General features: G+C 63.1%; 6 protein-coding genes across 6 annotated transcripts; all 6 read left to right on the top strand.

Annotated features, from left to right (window-relative positions):
• Window positions 1-888: 888 nt before the first annotated feature.
• On the top strand, window positions 889-4,158 carry LMJF_24_2010 (putative phosphatidylinositol 3-kinase; the record flags this gene model as incomplete). Its single annotated transcript, XM_001683667.1, has 1 exon — window positions 889-4,158. The coding sequence occupies one exon, from the start codon at window positions 889-891 to the stop codon at window positions 4,156-4,158; it is 3,270 nt and encodes a 1,089-aa protein (XP_001683719.1).
• Window positions 4,159-4,626: 468 nt separating this feature from the next.
• On the top strand, window positions 4,627-6,405 carry LMJF_24_2000 (conserved hypothetical protein; the record flags this gene model as incomplete). Its single annotated transcript, XM_001683666.1, has 1 exon — window positions 4,627-6,405. One exon carries the CDS (start codon window positions 4,627-4,629, stop codon window positions 6,403-6,405), a length of 1,779 nt encoding a protein of 592 aa, XP_001683718.1.
• Window positions 6,406-6,801: 396 nt separating this feature from the next.
• On the top strand, window positions 6,802-7,860 carry LMJF_24_1990 (conserved hypothetical protein; the record flags this gene model as incomplete). The annotated part of the gene is made up of 1 exon (XM_001683665.1): window positions 6,802-7,860. One exon carries the CDS (start codon window positions 6,802-6,804, stop codon window positions 7,858-7,860), a length of 1,059 nt encoding a protein of 352 aa, XP_001683717.1.
• Window positions 7,861-8,834: 974 nt separating this feature from the next.
• Window positions 8,835-9,635, top strand: LMJF_24_1980 (conserved hypothetical protein; the record flags this gene model as incomplete). The annotated part of the gene is made up of 1 exon (XM_001683664.1): window positions 8,835-9,635. One exon carries the CDS (start codon window positions 8,835-8,837, stop codon window positions 9,633-9,635), a length of 801 nt encoding a protein of 266 aa, XP_001683716.1.
• Window positions 9,636-10,946: 1,311 nt separating this feature from the next.
• LMJF_24_1970 (conserved hypothetical protein) lies at window positions 10,947-13,214 on the top strand (the record flags this gene model as incomplete). The annotated part of the gene is made up of 1 exon (XM_001683663.1): window positions 10,947-13,214. The coding sequence occupies one exon, from the start codon at window positions 10,947-10,949 to the stop codon at window positions 13,212-13,214; it is 2,268 nt and encodes a 755-aa protein (XP_001683715.1).
• A 1,432-nt stretch (window positions 13,215-14,646) lies between these two features.
• On the top strand, window positions 14,647-17,247 carry LMJF_24_1960 (conserved hypothetical protein; the record flags this gene model as incomplete). The annotated part of the gene is made up of 1 exon (XM_001683662.1): window positions 14,647-17,247. The coding sequence occupies one exon, from the start codon at window positions 14,647-14,649 to the stop codon at window positions 17,245-17,247; it is 2,601 nt and encodes an 866-aa protein (XP_001683714.1).
• Window positions 17,248-17,322: the final 75 nt, after the last annotated feature.

Genomic DNA, 17,322 nt, shown 5'->3' with positions numbered 1-17,322 from the left:
GGCTACAGTTGATGCCCATGGTACCTGGTCGTTGCTTGTGCTGCGCATTGTCAGCTCTAGTGCGGAGTGTATGTGGGTTTACGCACACTACGTGCACCCCTTCCCCTTCCTCTATCCGGCCTCTCGCTCTCTGATGTGAACCACACGGACATAGATGACTGTCATGCCGTTGCCTCCGTAAGAAGCAAGGAGCAGATATGCTCAGGCGTGTCCGCTTCTGATGCTGCTCGTTGTGTCCATGGTGTACACGCGGTGTCACAGCGACATGGGAGAGCTTCTGCCGCCTCGTGCGGCACACAGTTGCACCACTGGCTGCCTTCTCCTTCTGCAGTTGCGTTCCTTTTGTGTGTGTGTGTGTGTGTGTGTGTGTGTGTGTGTGTGTGTGTGTGTCGGCTGTCTTCCACCCACCCTCCGCCTCCCTCCAACTCTTCGTGCCTCTCTCTTCCCCCTCTGTCTGTGGTTTGTGGCGTCTTCCAGCGCCGCCCCTACCCCCGCATACCCGGTCGCACGCACGTCTAAGTTCCCTGAGGTCATTCGGAGAGCGGGTATTGCTTACGTTCTTGAAGGTGCGTCCTCTCCGCACCGGACGTCCCCATCCTCGTTGCCGCCGCGCGCACCGCCATGATTGCCCAAGAGCCCCGCAGCAGCCCTTCTCCTGCGCACAGGCGCACGCATGCGTATGTCGTTTGACATCCCTCACAATACGTCCTTTCGCCTTTCTCTCGTTCCTCTCGTCGCCGTCGGCGTTGTGCCCCGCTTGCCGCCTCCCTCTCTGGTGAGGTGCCTGCCGGTGCATCTCTCGGTTTTCTGCGGACGCCTTGTCAGTGCTGCGTCGTGACCGCTGACCTCGCTCTCCTCTCTCGTTCATCACCTCTAGGCACGTCTCCCATGACGTCGACGAGTGCGGCGTTGATTGCGAGCGTCCTGCGACAGCCTCGCGTAGGCGATGATTTGCAGTGGATGCGCTACGATGCGCTGTTTCGCACGGCGCAGGACTACGCAGCGGCAGAGTACCTCTATCGGCTCCGTTTGTGCTCGCTGCGGCTGAGGAGTTCGTTGCTGTCGCCGTCTCTGCCTTGCACAGACCTGGTAAGCGAGGTGGCTCACCTGCTTCCCCACTATCCTGTCCAGATAACCGCCCAACTCGTCTACATGGATGAGCCGCTGAGCCCTGTCGTTGAGTCGGCAGCCGTGTACGCGTCCGCCGCGGCCCTGCTGCCGTCCGCATCCCCTGTCGGCGGCGACGCGGACACGCACGCAGAGATGGAGGTGGTCTACACGTTTGCCGATGAGTGGCTTGTCTTTCCGCTAGAACTGTGTGATGTACCGCTCGATGCAAGCTGCAAGCTGCACCTCTGGCACAGGGACACGCGCGTCGCGGAGGCCGCCTTTCACGTCTACTCTGTGGCAGGAGAGTTGTGCGTTGGCCAGCGACAGCTGGCGCTGAGCACGGGCGGCGGCGCGCCGAGTGATGAGCAGTTGTGGAGCACCTCAACGCATGCCGCGGAGCTCCTGGCTGACTTTCACCGCGGCATGATGCCGTCCATCCCATGGCTGGATACGCTATCCATACAGCAACTGGAGGCTGAGCATGCACGGCATGGCAACGCCGTTGTCCGCAAAGGAAGCTCACAGTCGGCCAAAGACCCCTGCGGCGCACAAACAGCGATTTTGACGTTGTACCTTCCAGCGGCCACCACCGCCGTCTTCTTCGAGCCTGGCGTGGCGCGCGTGTCGGACGACATGAAAAGCCTACTACAGTGCGGCGACGCTGCAGACAACCCCTGCGACTTCACTCAGCGTCCTTTTCCTGATCAGTACACCTTCTTCAAGGAGCACAACCTCTGCGAGGCGAAGGCGGCCATCACGTCCAAGACACAGTACTTTCTGTCCGACAGCAGTGCCCCTCCCGGGCCGAAGGAGCGCCACCAGCTGGCAAGCCTCTTGCGGCGTCCGCCCATTCAACTAGACAACGTCACCGGTGCCGTGGTGACGGGTGCCGGCGCCGGAGGGGTCGGCGGTGTGCGGCTGGAGGAGACGCGCTTACTGTGGAAGTACCGCCACTTCATATGCCGCGACGGCAAATACTTTTTGCCCTTCATGCGATGCGTCGACTGGGCGAACACCCACTCCAGCGAGCGGCGAGCCGCCTGCGCCCTCATCCATCAGTGGGCGAGGCCGGCCTTCGAGGATGTGTTGGCGTGCCTCAGCTTCTACTTTGACCATGTGGCGCCAGTGCGCCAGTACGCCGTGCGCCTGCTGCGCAGGGAAGGCGATGGGCGACTGTGTCAACTCGCCTTCCAGCTTGTGCAGGCAGTGCGGTACGACTCGGCGGAGGCAGAGCTGGCTAACTTCTTGGTGGAACGCGCCGTGGGGTGCTGGGAGCTGTGCAGCACCCTCCACACCCTGCTCTCGGTGGAGGTGGCGCTGGAGAAGTGTCGCACCTCGAGTGCTGCGGGAAAGGCGAGTGATGACAGGCATGGCGGCACGACCCTCTTCAAGCCACTGTTGCGTCGCTTGTCGGAGCGGTTGACACAGCAGTGCCCGCACTTCGTCAAACGTCTTCGCCAGCAGCACGCCGTACACCGGGTGCTGCAGCTGCTCAGCCGCCAGCTGCAACAGAGCTCACTAGATCGCCTGGGGAAGACGGCGCTGGGCAACAAGCTGATCGCAAAGCAGGCGTGCGGCCTGCGCGCCCTCTTCTCCTCTGTGCACCACGGCATGCCGTCCAGGAGAAACGTGAATGGGAGCTTCGGCAGCAGCCTGATGGCGCACTCCTCGGCGGATGTGCGGGAGGAGCACTCGATGAGCTCTGCCCGCACCGGCGACAGCAGCGAGGAGGCCGACGCGAACGGAGGCGACGGGGTCAGTGCTGTCGAGGCAAGCGACGTGGACAGCGCCGCCGAGGACGACGTGCGGCGCTTGCGCTTTCCGCTCCTGTCACCACAGTCACAAGGCAGTGCGCCCCAGTCTTCGCCGTCTCAGAGCGGCGCCCAGCAGCAGTGCCGCAGCCGCCACGCCGCAGCCGTTGATGTGCTGGACCGCTACGGCGTCACGACGCTCGCGACGCACCCCGGCATCCCCATCACGGGGCTCCTCCCCGACTCGCTGTACATCTTCAAGAGCGCCAAGCTGCCGATGCGGCTGACTTTCACGGCCCTGCGGCCAGCGGGTCTCGCGTGGGGCGGTGGGCGAGGGGGCGAGCCGCTCCACGGTGCTTCGCCGTCTCCCTGCGTGTGGACACCGCTCGCGATGCAACCTGCCCCGTCCCAGCAGCGCAGCGGTGGACTGCAAGGGATGAACAGCAGTGGCGGCGGTGCCAGCACAGCCGTTGCGGCGGAGGAACAGGCAGAAGGCTTTCTCGGGGCCGGGGAAGGCGACACAGTGCCGCTGGCCATGATGTACAAGTACAACGACGACATCCGGCAGGACCAGCTCATTGTGCAGCTCATCCGCCTTATGAACGACCTCCTACAGCAAGATGGCATGCAACTCTACTTGACACCGTATCGCGTGATTGCCACCGGCCCGAACGAGGGTCTTGTCGAGATTGTGCCGCAGGTGACGACGTTTTTCAGCGTGCAGCGCGACGTGCTGAAGTACCTGCGGGTGTACAACAACACGGCGGAGCTGCTCCGGCAGGCGATGGACCGCTACACCCGCAGCTTCGCCGGCTACTGCGTCATCACCTTCGTCCTTGGCATCGGCGACCGCCACTTGGAGAACATCCTCATCACGCAGGACGGCCGACTGCTGCACATCGACTTCGGCTACGTGCTGGGCAACGACCCGAAGCCTTTCCCGCCGCCCATGAAGATCAACCGTGAGATGGTGGAGGTACTTGGTGGGCCGCAGAGCACCGGCTTCACTGAGTTCAAGCTGTACTGCTGCAGTGCCTACAACACGCTACGCAAGCACGCCCCACTGCTGCTTCACATACTACTGCTCGGCGCCCATACTGAGGGTATGCCACAAGTAACTGGAGAGGGTGGCGACCCTCGTGTGAACCTGCTGAAAGTACAGGAAAAGCTGCGGCTTGACCTGACCAACGCCCAGGCGACGCAGTACCTGCAGAACGTGATCGCCGACAGTGTTGGCTCTATATTTACGAACCTCTGGGACGTCCTGCACGCCGCTGCACAGGCTACCCGTGGTTAACTGTGGCGCCTTCACGGCGCCCTATCGGTGTATCTGTCCCCCTGTTATGTGATGAACGAACTTGCGTAAACACGGCGACACCCCAAGAGAGAAAGAAGGAGACAAGGAAAGCAGCGGTAAGGAGGTCCATGCGCGGTCTTTGTCACACAACACCGCCGGCACACGTCGAGCCCCAGGTGCTGCCGACAGGCGTGGTGCGACGAGGTTTTGGTGGGGGCAGGAAGGGCTGCGCAAGTACGCCCGCCTCCCCCCCCAAAAAAAAAACTCTCCCAGATGAGCATACATGGGTATGTGACCTCTCGGCCTGTGATGGCACCAGTCCTGCCCTTCACTGACCCTCTTCTCGCTCCTCCTGCTCACCCCACTTTTCACCTATTGCCCTGGCCGAGGCCGCGCATGCACACACGTGTATATGTGCAGAGAGAGAGGTTCTCCCCTCCCCCCTCTCCTTAATTCGTGTGACTCGTAATGAAGCGCAGCAGCAACGGTGACGCAGCAGAGGCTCACCACCCCGCCCTGGCTTTTCACCGCGAAGTGCTGATCATCCAGCAGTGGACCAAGATACGCCGCGAGTTTCTGCAGGCACTGGAGGCTGTGGCCGCAAGCAGAGTTGTGCAGTGGCGAGAGCCCCGCAAGCTGTGGCGCCACGCCCAGGAGGCACTTGGCAAGTGGATCCTCTCCCAGGTAGCGCGCGTGCACTTACCGGCGCGGGATGAACCGCATAACGACCCGAGCCGGGGCACACCCTCTGCGGCGCACCTCCGCGAGGCCGAGATCCGCTTCTTCCCTTCGGCAGACCAGCTGCGGTATGCCATGGCCAACGCGAGAGGTGCGCACGCGTCGTCGGCCGCGGCGACCGGTAGCAGCGCCATCAAAGGCAAGCAAGATCTGCGTACCTACGATGAGCAGTTGGTGCGGGACCTGTCCATCAAGTCCAACGGCACACACGACTCGGCTGCCGTAGCCGCGCTGGTGCAGCTAGTGAAGAATTTCTCCCTCGCCAAGCGCTGCGTCGCCGCTGCCGAGGCCATCGAGGCTGGCATGCAAGGCGTCACCCCGGCCCAGGCACTGAAGCCCCGCATCCGCCGCCTCGAAGCCGATGACCCGCAGCGAACCCCCCAGCAGCAGCGCATCGCCGGCCCCATCGCGGAGGTGTCGGTGCAGTGGCCGCGTCACTGGCGTCGAGAGCAGTGCCGCGACTGCCCGCCGGTGTCGCTGCCGTGGGCGGCGATGGAGAAACTGCGAATGTGCTACGACTTCTTCTCCGAGGCATCCGAGCAGGCGCGCTACGACAAGGGCGTATTCTCTGCAGACGCGCATCAGCTCCGCTTCCAGCGGCGCGCCTCCACCGTCATCCTCCGCTACGAAGGTGGTCTCGCGACGGGAAGCCTGCAGCTCTGCGCCGACACGCAACTGAAGCAGCATCTGCACGCGGCAGGCTACCACGTCATGGACCTCTGTGCGTCGCCCATCAACGCGTACATGAAAACGCCGCAGCCCGGCACGTTCCGAAGCGCCGCATCCGACAGCGATGGCGCCGTGGCCGAGGAGGTGCCGAATCACTTCTGCTCTGCCTTCTACGACACGGATCAGTACTTTGGCAGCATAGGCAGCGCCGTCGCTGTCGACCCGCAGCGCATTTACAGTGATGCGGTGATCAACCCTGATGGCAAGCCGCTGCTTCTCACGCTGGACGTGCCGTACGACGAAGATATATGCGAGCTGCTCTTTCAGAAGCTCGTGCGCGACATGCGCAGCGCAATGTCGGGCACCGGTGCCGCAGCAGCGGTGGTGGACTACGTTTTGGTGCTCCCGCTGTGGTGGGATCTTCGCTTGCAGATCGAGAAGCGGTTTTTTGGCGGCCCCGGTGGGGTGACGAAGTCGTCGTCGTCCTCCTCCCCTTCTGCTGGCCCCCTCGATGTCGCGCAGCTTGTGCAGAGACGGGCGGCGATGCTTCAAGAGGGGTACCGCGTGCCATATAGTTGGCCAGAGGCGCTCGCCGCAGCCGCAGGTGATGCGCGCACTCCCACGGCGGCGGCGGCGGCGGCGCCGGACGCGTGGGTGTGCTTTGACGGCGTCTTCATTGACGACGACTACGGCTACTTCTGCACCGCGACGAACAAGTGGCTCCACGGTGTGACAGCGACGGAGGTGATTGGGCTGGCGCAGCCTCGCGCGTCACCGCAGCTGAAGCAGGCGTTGGATTCGTTCTATGCTGTGCCCACGGCTTCTCCGCCTTCCACGTGAGCGTGCAGCATCCCCATAGAGCGGCACACACACACACACATATATATATATATGTGTGTGTGTGTGCAAGGAAACCAAAACTGTAAGCGACGCCTCGAAGGGGAAGGGGCGGCGTGTGCGAGTGGCATGGCCAGTCGTGTACCGATAGAAAGGAGCGGATACTGTGTCGCCCTCTCTTTCCCTTCCTTCCTTCCTTCCCCTTCGCTCATGGATCTCACCTCATGTTGCGATCGTCTCGCAGCTTCTCCTGCACCGCCCCCCCCCCCGCCTCTTCCTCTCGTCCTGTCCAGAAGTGCCACAGGTTTTCACTTCCCCCTTTCTGCCACTCTCTGCACTCGTCCACAGACACACACCTGAGGGGTCTTCCTCTTTCTCACACGTCTTGTCGTCATCGTCATGGGGTACGGTGGTCCGCGGGTGGAGTTCTACACCGCCAACCAGTACAGCAACTTCGCCGCCGCCATCGATCGGGAAAATGCGGCGCGTGTGCGGAGTATCTTGCACAGACGCAACTTGCCAGCAGAGCAGGAGGCGCAACGCCAGCGCGAGGCGGCCTTCCGCGCGTACGAGCGGGCGCAGGCCGACGAGGTTGCGCGCTCACACGCCGAAGAGGCCGAGGCGCTCGAGCGGCGCCGCGTCAAAGACGAGCGTGCGCAGCGGCGCCTAGCGACCAAGACGCGTCGTCGCTCCCTCACTGCTGCCGAGGTCGCCTCGCGTCGCTCGCGACACGCCTGCCTTTGCCGCCTCGCTGAGCCGCGCAAGTACCAGGAGGCAATGTATGGCAGCGGCATGATTGGCGGTGCCATGCCGCACCAGAGCGGACGCGACGGCAAGTTGCCTACGGTGGGACGCAACGGTGCCGTTTACTGCGCCGGCGTGGATCGTGACCGCATCGTCCCATCGCGGCCGGCACTCGAGGGCACGGTGCCTCCGTGGAAAGGCAGCTACAGCACTCACCACGGCCCCCATAAGCTGGACGCGCAGATGGCGAAGGAGGCTGCGGCGTACTACTGCGCGCACCCCGCACCTCAGCGAAGCGCTAGTGAGCAGGACATGCGGCAGCAAACGCTTCAGAGCATTGCGGCAGAGCACTCGATGGCGGCTCAGCAGGACGGCGCTGATGTCGGCATGGCGGACGCATCAGGCGCGAAGGGAAGGAGCAGTGTGGCAGACGCGGTGCAGTGGCATCGCATGGGCTCCGACAACGTAGATGACGAGGCGGGGTCCATCTTCAGCCACGGCTCCTCGAACGGGCCCATTGCCGCCACTGGCAACATGCACCTGAGCACCACCTCCACCAAGCACAGCGTTCAGCTGCACCTTAGCCGCTATGGGGGCGCCATGACAGCGCCACGGCCGTGGCGGCCTTCCAAGGCGGCGTCGGAGAACTTGACGCTGCCTGAACTAGCCGACCGCCTTGTGTGCATACAGATGTCCAAGTCCGTAGTGCGATAGCGCTACAGCAGAGTCGGATCTCTCTCTCTCTCTCTGCACCTTTTCATGTACAGTGCGTTCCTTTTCCTTCGTCCCTCACACTCTCTCGCTCAGCCACCACCACCACCACCACCCGCACGCACACACACACACACGCTCCCCGCCGTTCGCTTGTCTGTGTGCTTTGTGCTCCCCCGTCCTTGAGCTCTACGTGGAGTGCGTGCGCGTCCCCTTCCCTTCTTCCAGTGCGTTTTTGCCCTCCGCCATCCCCCATCAAGGGGGGGCAGGGATGGAAGCTGCGATGTCTATGTGTCACGCTGCGTCCAACTCCCGAGCGCCTTCTCTGTCTCTCAGCCCCCTCCCCCACCCCCACCTCCTCTCGCTCCAGTCGCACGGTGGGCGCGCGGAGGCGGAAGGCACCGGTGCGCGTGCATCTGTGCTGTACGTCCCGTGTGCTGACCTCACCACCAGGCCATGCAACGCGCGCGGTGACGAATATACACCGCGGTGGGGCAGAGAGAGATGAAGCAAAAGCCGCACACGCACGTTTGCGTGCGGACCGCCAACCCGTAGCAGCACATGTGCCTATTCCCTCCTCTCCCAGACGTCCCCATCTCCCTTCCCTTTCCCTTTTCTCTCATGGCACGGTGCGGCTTCGCAAGCTCATAGTCTCCCGTGGAACAGCCGCTTATCAAGCACACACCTCCCTTTCGCCCCTCGCTGCACGCCGCTCGCTCGTCTCATTGTCTTCTCTCCTCCTCCCACCCCTTACCCCAGCGACTACAGCGGGTTTTGTCGTTCTGTTCTCTCTGTAGTCCCCCCCCCCTCCCTGCCCCACTGCCTCCTGCAGTGGCCTCGCTCTCCGCGCGCGTGTGTGGCCTCCACGCTGTCCTCAGACGCGCATATACAGACCACCACTAAGCACTGACGTAGCCCCTCTCCCCCCCCCCACCACCACCCACCCCTTATCAGAGAAACAACACCTCTACGTCATCATGACGCAGCTGCACTCCGTCGCCAGCCTCGACTACGGCGATGGCCGCACCTGTGTGTGCCGCATTTGCGAGTGTGGCAAGCACCAGTGCCCCGGCTTGCGCGTCCCGTTCGTTGGGGAGACGACATACCGCGATGAGTACGTTGGCAAGAGCATTGAACGAGAGCGGCCGCGCAAGGCGCGGCAGACGGTGTTTCCGTCCAAGGCAGAGCCCGGCCACTTCAAAACGACGAAGCAGGAAGCGGCAGACTTGCTGAAGGGTAAGGACCTGCGCCCGGCGGAGTCCTACAAGCCCCGTGAGGCTGCAGCGGCACCGCTGCCGTTTGAAGGCACTACAACCAACCGCGCCGACTTTCCAGGCTGGATGCCCGACTACAACCGTACCAAGCGCAAGGAGGACCCGCTCCCGAGACTGCCGGGCACGTACGTGACGACGAAGGGGGCAATGGAGGAGCCGGTGCGTGACCTGGCCGAGCAGGGTAGGCTGCCAAAGCCGCCAAAGAGCTTCAAGGCGGACGACACCCTGCAGAATAGCCTCCCCTTCGACGGCATTACCAACTACACGGCGGAGTACCAGCCGAAGGAAGTGCCGATGACGCGCAGCGCCGCCCGCGACGTTCAGCCCGTCGCCCTGCCTGAGAACCGTGACTTTCAGACCACAGTCTCCGCTGCGTATCAGGTGCCGCCGATGCACATGCGCCACGACTGTCCAGCCGCCTTCGTGCCGATGCGCCCTGCCTCGCGCGATGGTCACATCAAGCTCTCCGTCTACAATATCCCCTCCGGCGATACCATGTACTAGTATCCGCGAGGGCAACCACAAGCACAGGCAAGCACGAGTGTGCCGCGGCACTGCTCCTACTGGACATGTGCCGGTTCGTGTGCGTGTGCGTCTTTTTCTGCACTGTGTGCATGTGAGCGTGTACTGTCGCTGTTGTGATAGAGCATGGGTGTGCCGGTGCATCTGCGCGTGTGCTGCCTGCCCACCCTCTCCCCTTGTACTCCTCCCCTGTTACTGTGTGTGTGTGTGCCTTCCTGTCCTTCACCTACTTCCATGTCTACCGATGTATCCAGCCCTCCTCCATGTTTTTTTTTCTCTCCCTCCCTTGCTCTACGAGTGGGCGTGTGGCCTGTACGTGAGAGTGTGCCTGTCGATGCAAGACTCACTGGTATCGTTCTCACCACGAGCACCACCACCACCACCTTGTTGCTGTCATCGCTGTCGCGCCGTGCACATCGCTCTTATGTTGCAGGCAACCAACAGCGACGATAACGCACGTATTTCGTGTACCTTCAACGCCTCTCTCTGTGTGTTGTGTGTGTGTGTGAGTGTGTGTGTTAGTGTGTGTGTCCGTCTCCGTCTGTGCGACGGCGGATGCGCCCCATTTGTTGCTGTTCGCGTGTATTCGCCTTACGATGTTGCTGAGATCGCTGTGCGTCACGCTGCCCTTGGCATCGCTCCTCTCCTTGCTCTACCGCCGCGTGAGTTGAGCGTGTGTGCATAAGTGGAGAGGGGGGTTCAGCGATGCGCATGCGATACACAAGGGAGAGCAAGTGCGTGTGTACAAGCATGTGAAGGACAGAAGGAAACGCAAAGACGAAGAGGCCGTCAGCATCGGGCACCAATGTTTGAGCACAGCGAAGCGAGGAACGCAGCAGTTTGCCGACAACAAGGGCGTGCCCGCACCTCGCGAGGCCGTTTCTCGTCACGCCACCCTCCTCTCTGTGTCTCGCTGGGGGGGGACCAGGAAAGACACATCATCGGATCCTTTCCTCCTGCACGACCAAAGAGTGCGTGCTCACCGGCACGCGACAGAGATAGATGTCCACGCCAGCACGCAAGCACTCTGAGCACACCGCTTCGCTTTCCTCTTCCCGCATCTCTCCTCCCGCCCCCTTCGCACAGAAACACGCATGTGCACGGCAGAAGCAGCAGCCGTACAAGGCGTGCGTCAACAATGAGCGAGAGACCAGCGGCACACCAGTCGTCTGCCCCACTTCCCTGCTTTGCCCATCTACCTCTCTGACCTTAAAGCATCGAGCGGACGACCTGAGAGTCCTCCTCGCCCCACCTCCCCGCACGCGCACGCAATCCAAGGCCCTTGCGGAGACAATGCGCTCCAATGGCGCCGCGCACATCGGCAACAACACCTTCCTCGCTGTCACACGCGACGTCACAGACACCGCGTTCCTCTTCTCGAGCTCCTTCTCACCAGCAGAGCAGTTGGTACGGCTGCCGCTGAGTCGCAAGACGCGCTTTCTCCCACACGCCTCCCTGGCATGCGGTGAGGCGGAGCGCAGCGAGTATGCCGAGTCCGCAGCGAGGGCGGGGCCGCCCACAAAGGACGTTGACGTCAAAGAAGCGGTGGCTTCCGCCGCCGCGGCGTCTACACCGTTGTTCTGCCACTCCGCCCACGCCTCTCCTGACGGTCACAAAATCGCCTTCATCAGCAACGTGCGCCGTCACCACTACATCATTGACATCTCCGTTTTGCCAGCTGCGGTGTGTGAGCTGGAGATGCCCGAGGTGGTGCAGAGCGTGTGCTGGCACACCGTGGCACACCACGCGCTGTGTGTGCTGTTCATCTCGGGCGACCTGACCATCTACGACACGGACCAGTCTTACTTGGGTGTCATTGTGCCCCTATACCGTCGTATCGCCCTGCGGCCCGTCATTGAGCGCCGCCTCGCTGACGCCGAGGCGGCTGTACACCCTTCTCCCTCGATCCCGTCGACGGCGCCAGGGACCATTAGCCCTGCCAAGGGTGCAACCGCGCTAGACAAGGAGGAGGTACAGAGTACGCGTGTTAAGGCTCTGGCTGGAAAAGTCAGCACCACACGTCTGCCGCCTGCACGCCAGGCGCATGCCACCACCGCAGAGGTGGCGGGATTTCGCTCCTTGGTCCTCCACAGCGGCGGCGGCGCGATCGTTGCTGGAAGCGACATCGCCCACTCCCCAAGTTACGCCGTGGCAGAGCGCATTGACCATGACGAGATGGTGCCAGTTTCCAGCGCTGATGAAGTGGGTGCGGAGGGCGCTGCCTCATGCCCACCGATCCCCAAGCCCGTGATGCTGCCCACCTCTCAGCTGGACCTTGTAGACATGTACGCGCTGCCGCCGACGGAGAGCATCCCTGTTATCCTTCTACTCAGCAGCAGCGGCGATGTGTACGCAGTGCACCTCGGCGACGACTGCCTTCCCGTGGTCGCGACGGCAGCCGCTACCGACGATGGCCGAGTCCGCACACGCGAGGAGGAGGTACTGCGGAGGGCCGAGGTGGCCGCAGCCCCGCTGAGCGTGGAGGTGTATCACCTCATCTCTGGCGACAGCACCGGCGCGGCCGGGGACGAGGCGGTCGCCGTTGGCGGCTGCCTTGTCGACGAAGACGCCGGCACGCACGCTGTGTTCTTCCTCACCGCCAACGGGCTCGTCAAGGGGGCGTGGGTGAGTAAGCCGGATCTGCTGGCCCGCCACCGGGTCGCGCACGTGCGCGCGGTTGGCTCGCCGAACATATCCTTCACTCTGCACCTCAGCGGCTCCTTGGGCGCGCGGGCCTCGTTAGCCCCAGCAGTTCCATCCATCACGCACAGCGTGAGCATGACCCTCTCGCAGAACGTGTGCGTCGTTCGCAGCGGCGTTGCAGGGGAGACGGCATTTGTCATGGCGTTTCCGCGGTGGGATCGGCGGCGGCAGGGGTGGGCATGTTGGCGCCCTGCCTGTGCCGACGCGCGAGAGCGGGAACGCGAAGCAGCAGCACTGCCGCTGCTTAGCACCGACGCTGCCCCACCGTCGCCCGTCGCTCTGCGTCTGCCCTACGACACAAGGGACTCTAGCATTGCCGTGGGGTGCACGGAGCTCCTGCTGGTGCCGGAGGTGTCCACGATGGATGGCTTGTGCGAGCGGGGCAGCATTCTGGTGATTAGTCTCGCTGCCGTGCTGCGGTCCGCCCTGTACGCGCGCTGCGGCAAACTAGGGTTGCACCCCTCCGCCGGGGCTGGCGCGACATCACGTCTGCGTGATCCTCATCCGGCTGTGCTTGACTTGCTCAATGCCGTGCCGGAGTGCCACCGCTGCTGGTTGCGCGGTGTTCCAGAGGCGGAGATGAGCGCCGCAACGCTCAACCTCGTTAGGCGCATCGAACAGCTCAGTGGTGACGTGAATCGACGCGAAATGGTGCAGGCGCAGCGGCGACGGCGGCTCGTGGCACGGGTTGCCAACCTCGAGGGTCGCGTCGCCGAGATGGACGGCATGCTGGCAGAGTGGCGGCAGATCATCCTCGATGGGATTGTGCACCGCCGTGGCGGTGACGCCTTTCGCACGGCCAACGCGCGCCTGAGGAAGGTGTCTACCATGTTGAATGAGCTGGAGCAGCAGCTGTAGTGCACGCACGTGTATCTATGCGCTCGTCTAGTCCTGCGCCAGGATCCTTCGCCTGCCGTCCTCGGCTGCCCCTCGTCCCATGCAAGGGTGCTTTCTAGAGAGGTACCTGAGCGGCAGAGGTCAATGTGGTGCAACGCGGACGACCTGCTGTGGCTTGCGTGGAGCCGGCGGGGAAAGCAAGTCGTGTTGCTGGAGGGAGGCTCGGCGCGTTCGATGCTGCCCTGTCCCTCCCCTCCCCCGCCCGTGGGTGTGCCAGTGCTTTTTTTGTTGTGGTCAGTGAGGTTGTTACCGTTGAAGTGCAGCAGTGAGAGGGGAGTGCGCCGTTCGTACTTGGTAATCCAAAGAGGTGCGCGTGTGCGCATGGCAAGTAGAGGCGACAAGCACACAGAAGGAGACTTTGTGCCGATGTGCGCGTGCGGTGCAGCACCATCGCGCATCCAATACGCACAGAGAGAGAGAGAGAGAGAGAGTTAGCGAGGCAGAGAAAACAGCGCAGCGCCGACGTGGCGTTCACTTGCGCTGCGCTGTGCTGTGGATGTGCTGCTCGCAAGACCCCGCTTCCAACCTCACACCACCTCTTCCATCGATCCACCCCGCATCCCATCTTACTGGGCCATCCTCCCCCCCCCCTTCTCCTTCCCACCCCAACTCCTGCATAGGTCCACACGCGCTCCTCACGACACATCCTCTTCTCGCTCTTTACATATATATACATACATACAGAGAGAGAGGAAGAGAGTTGCACTGGATCCAGAGTTGTCGTTCCATGTGCCACCGCCGCCGCCACCACCACCTCCCTCCCCATCTCCTCCCTGTCGCCCTCATAGAAGATACGGCCGCATAGAGCTTTTATCCTTTATTTTTTTTGTTTGGCAGCCGTCAACGGGAGAAGCAACGAGGGTCTGCATGGTGGGAGGCAGCTGCCTCTGCCGCCACCCTCGCCGTTGACCGTCGTTGGGGAGACGGTTCATGTGGCTTGCATCGCTGCGTAGGGTTCGGCAGACGTCTGTTCTGGCACTCAGCCCATCCCCTCACTCTCTCGTCATTGTATGTGTGGGTGTTTGTGGTAGCTCTTTCGATGAGTGCCCGGAGCAGATCCTCTTCGCACTCCGCTGCAGAGGAGGGGGACACCACAGTGGTGGTCCGGGCACCGCCACCATCACCGCCAGTGGGCGATGGCTGCGCTGCTGAAAAATGCCTGTCGCCTGCGCAGGCGACAACCACCAAGTACGCTTCGCTACCGTCCTCACGCCCGACCTCCCCTAAATATGGCGCAGCAGAGACGTTGCAACACCGCAGCCGGCACTGGTCTAGCACGCGAGCGTCGGCGCAATCCACGCACACATCGCGGCAGCCCGGCGCTGCCGCGGCCGTCGCCCATGAGGCGTTATCTGAAGCCGTGTCGCCAGTCGGCGCAACAGCTGATGTGCAGATGGTGGCTGAGTTAAAGAGTGAACTGCGCCATGTGTCTCGCAGTCTAGTGCAAGCACGCCAGCAGGCGCGCATGAGCGAGGAGACGTGCGCCGAGCTGCGTCGACGCTGTCAAGGCCTCGAGACAGAGAAGCAGGGACTGCGGCTGGAGCTACAGGAGGCGCAGGTGCGACTGCAGGCGCGCCAGACGCAGACGGAGGAGCAGCGCCGCGAAGCGGCAGAGGCGAAGCTGACGGTGCTCTCCTTGACCGCCGAGCGTGACGAGCTGGCAGCCAAGGTGCAGGAAGCCTGGGATCGCGTTGCAGAGCTCAGTGCTGAGCTGCGTCGGCAGGAGACCGAAATGCAGAGGCTGCAGACGGGCATTACGGCTGCCCAGCACAGCAAGGAGCTCGCCATGCAGCAGCACTCCCACGTGGAACAGCAGCTGCGCATCCTGCAGGAGCAGCTTCGTGCGCATGAGACAGACAAGCACGCCAGCGCTGCAGCACGGCAACGGCTCTCAGCGGCTCTGCAAAGAGCGTTGGAACGCCTTGCCGAGCTCCTCAGCAACGTGGCCTACGACTATCAGCGAAGTCTTGCGTGCGAGAGTCGGGGCAACGAGGAAGGCACCGCGAGCGAGATGTTCGCGCGTGTTACTGCGAATGGCGAGGCAGACCCCGATGAGGCGGCCAGCACGCAGAGCCACGCCGGCAGCATCCCCCATGTTGTGCTCTTCCCTGCCAACTCTCACTCCACTAGCGCACCCACTGAGCAAGCGCTCATGGGGACGCGGCCGTTGCAACGGCGCGGCTCATCAAATGAAAGCGCGCGTGCGCACGCTGAGAATGTGCTGCACAGCGCAGAGGCTGCAGTGCTAGGGGACCTGTGGGGAGCAGAAGGACTGTCGCAGCCGTCATCAGCATCGTTGCACGACGGGTTGAGCAAGGTACCTGCGAGCGCTAGCGCCGACCCTGCCGCTGTCACACCACCAGAGCGACGCCCTCCCTCGCCGTCCAGCTCACGCCAGGCACTTGTGCAGAGCTACCGCCCAAGCACGTCCGAGGATGCAGCCGGGATTGCAGAGGCGACGTCACAACTATCTGCCATCACAACTCTGGCAGACGAGGCGAGTCTGCGCACCGCCCTCACGCCCCTGCTGCTCGCGCTAAAGCACGTCGCCACGATGCTGGGCAACGTGCGACACGAGCGGCGGCGCTGGGTAGCGGAGGCGATGCACTTTAGGCAGTGCTACGAGGAGGTGCAGCATCGGCTGGAGGCGGCGCAGCACGTGTCAGCGTCACAGGAGAGCCAGGCAGAGGTGTCGCGCACACACATGGGAGCGCTGCAACGCCGTGTAGAGCAGGCCGAAGCCGCCTTGCTGGAGTTCCTTAGCGAAGACATGCGCCGCCGTGGAAGTCTGGCGCAGACGCTGAAGTGTGCCGAGGACTGGGCACTCATCCAACACTCGGTCGAACTGCTCCAGGTTCGTCACAGCGAGCTCAGCAAGGACCTTCAGCTACTGCAAGAGCAGCGGCAGGCCGCCTCAGCCGTCGGCATCGAGCGCATGGAGCAAGCTGCTTGCGCGGCGGCGGCGGAGGTGCGGTACCAGCAGCTCAATCAGCAATACCGCGCCTTAAAGGAGTTGGTGGAGGCAACGTGGTCGAGAGCAAGTGGCGACTTGCCGCAAATGAAGTCAAGCGAGCGCTGTGCGGGTAGCGACACGCCCGTCGCGCCTCCGACAGCGCAAACTTTATCATCCCCACCTCCATTGCCACCGTCATCGGGGCACGGGGCTGCCTCAGCTCCTCTTGACGCCCTTCCCACCGCCGCCAACGCAGACGCACCTGTAGCAGCACAGAGTCGTTCTTCTTCAACGTTGCTGCACTGCACCTCAATGGCCCCCACGACGGTGTCCACCTCTCATCAGCGAGGCGAGAAGGAGACGAGGGACCCTGATGTGTCGCCGACGCACAAAGACGGGAGCGTGCGTGGTGGTGAAGCAAGCACCGCACCCAGCGAAACGGCGTCTGCATTATCTGCTGTGGCGAATGGAAAGACGAGCACACGCGTCCAGCCGTGTGTTGGGCAGACGTCGTCGCAATTGGCGTGTTCGTTCCCATCCTCCTTGCCCACCACTGTCGAAGTGGAGAACCGCGTGCACGCTCACGCCAGCGCCCCCGCGCCCCTCCCGCGCACCGGCGCGCCAGCGATCAACGGTTTCGCTGGCCCGTCGCGCTTCGCAACACCACCGAACACGGCGTATGTAGACCCACTAAGCGGCCCCTCATCCACGGCGGCGCGGCCGCTCATGGGCGACAGCGCCTATGACGCAGAGCGCATTCTGCTGGCGTCGCACCACCGTGGCCAGGGTCGCTCGTGGTCGAGTGTTGTCGCGGCGTATCCGGCCCCTTCACCGCCGTCATCCTCGACAGCGCGCTGTGCCAGCAGCGATGTCGTCAGCCCACCGGGCCTTCGCCGATCCTACGTGAGCGAAGACACTGAACGCGGCGTCGCCAATGGCGCGGTGGACTACTCCTCTATGTTCACTAGCGAGGTGCTACAAGTGATCGAGGCGTTGGATCGACGGGTCTCTGGGGCACTCGACAGAACCCTACATGTGTAGAAGAAAGACGCGAGGAGGTGAGGGTGGGGGGTGGGGGGTGCGTATGCTTAGCCACGCGCGCCCCTTGCGTCTGGC

The sequence above is a fragment of the Leishmania major genome, chromosome 24 (genome assembly GCF_000002725.2).
Source record: "Leishmania major strain Friedlin complete genome, chromosome 24".
Classification (NCBI taxonomy): domain Eukaryota; phylum Euglenozoa; class Kinetoplastea; order Trypanosomatida; family Trypanosomatidae; genus Leishmania; species Leishmania major.
Note: the sequence above shows the minus strand (reverse complement) of the source record. Positions and strands in the feature narration are given on the sequence as shown.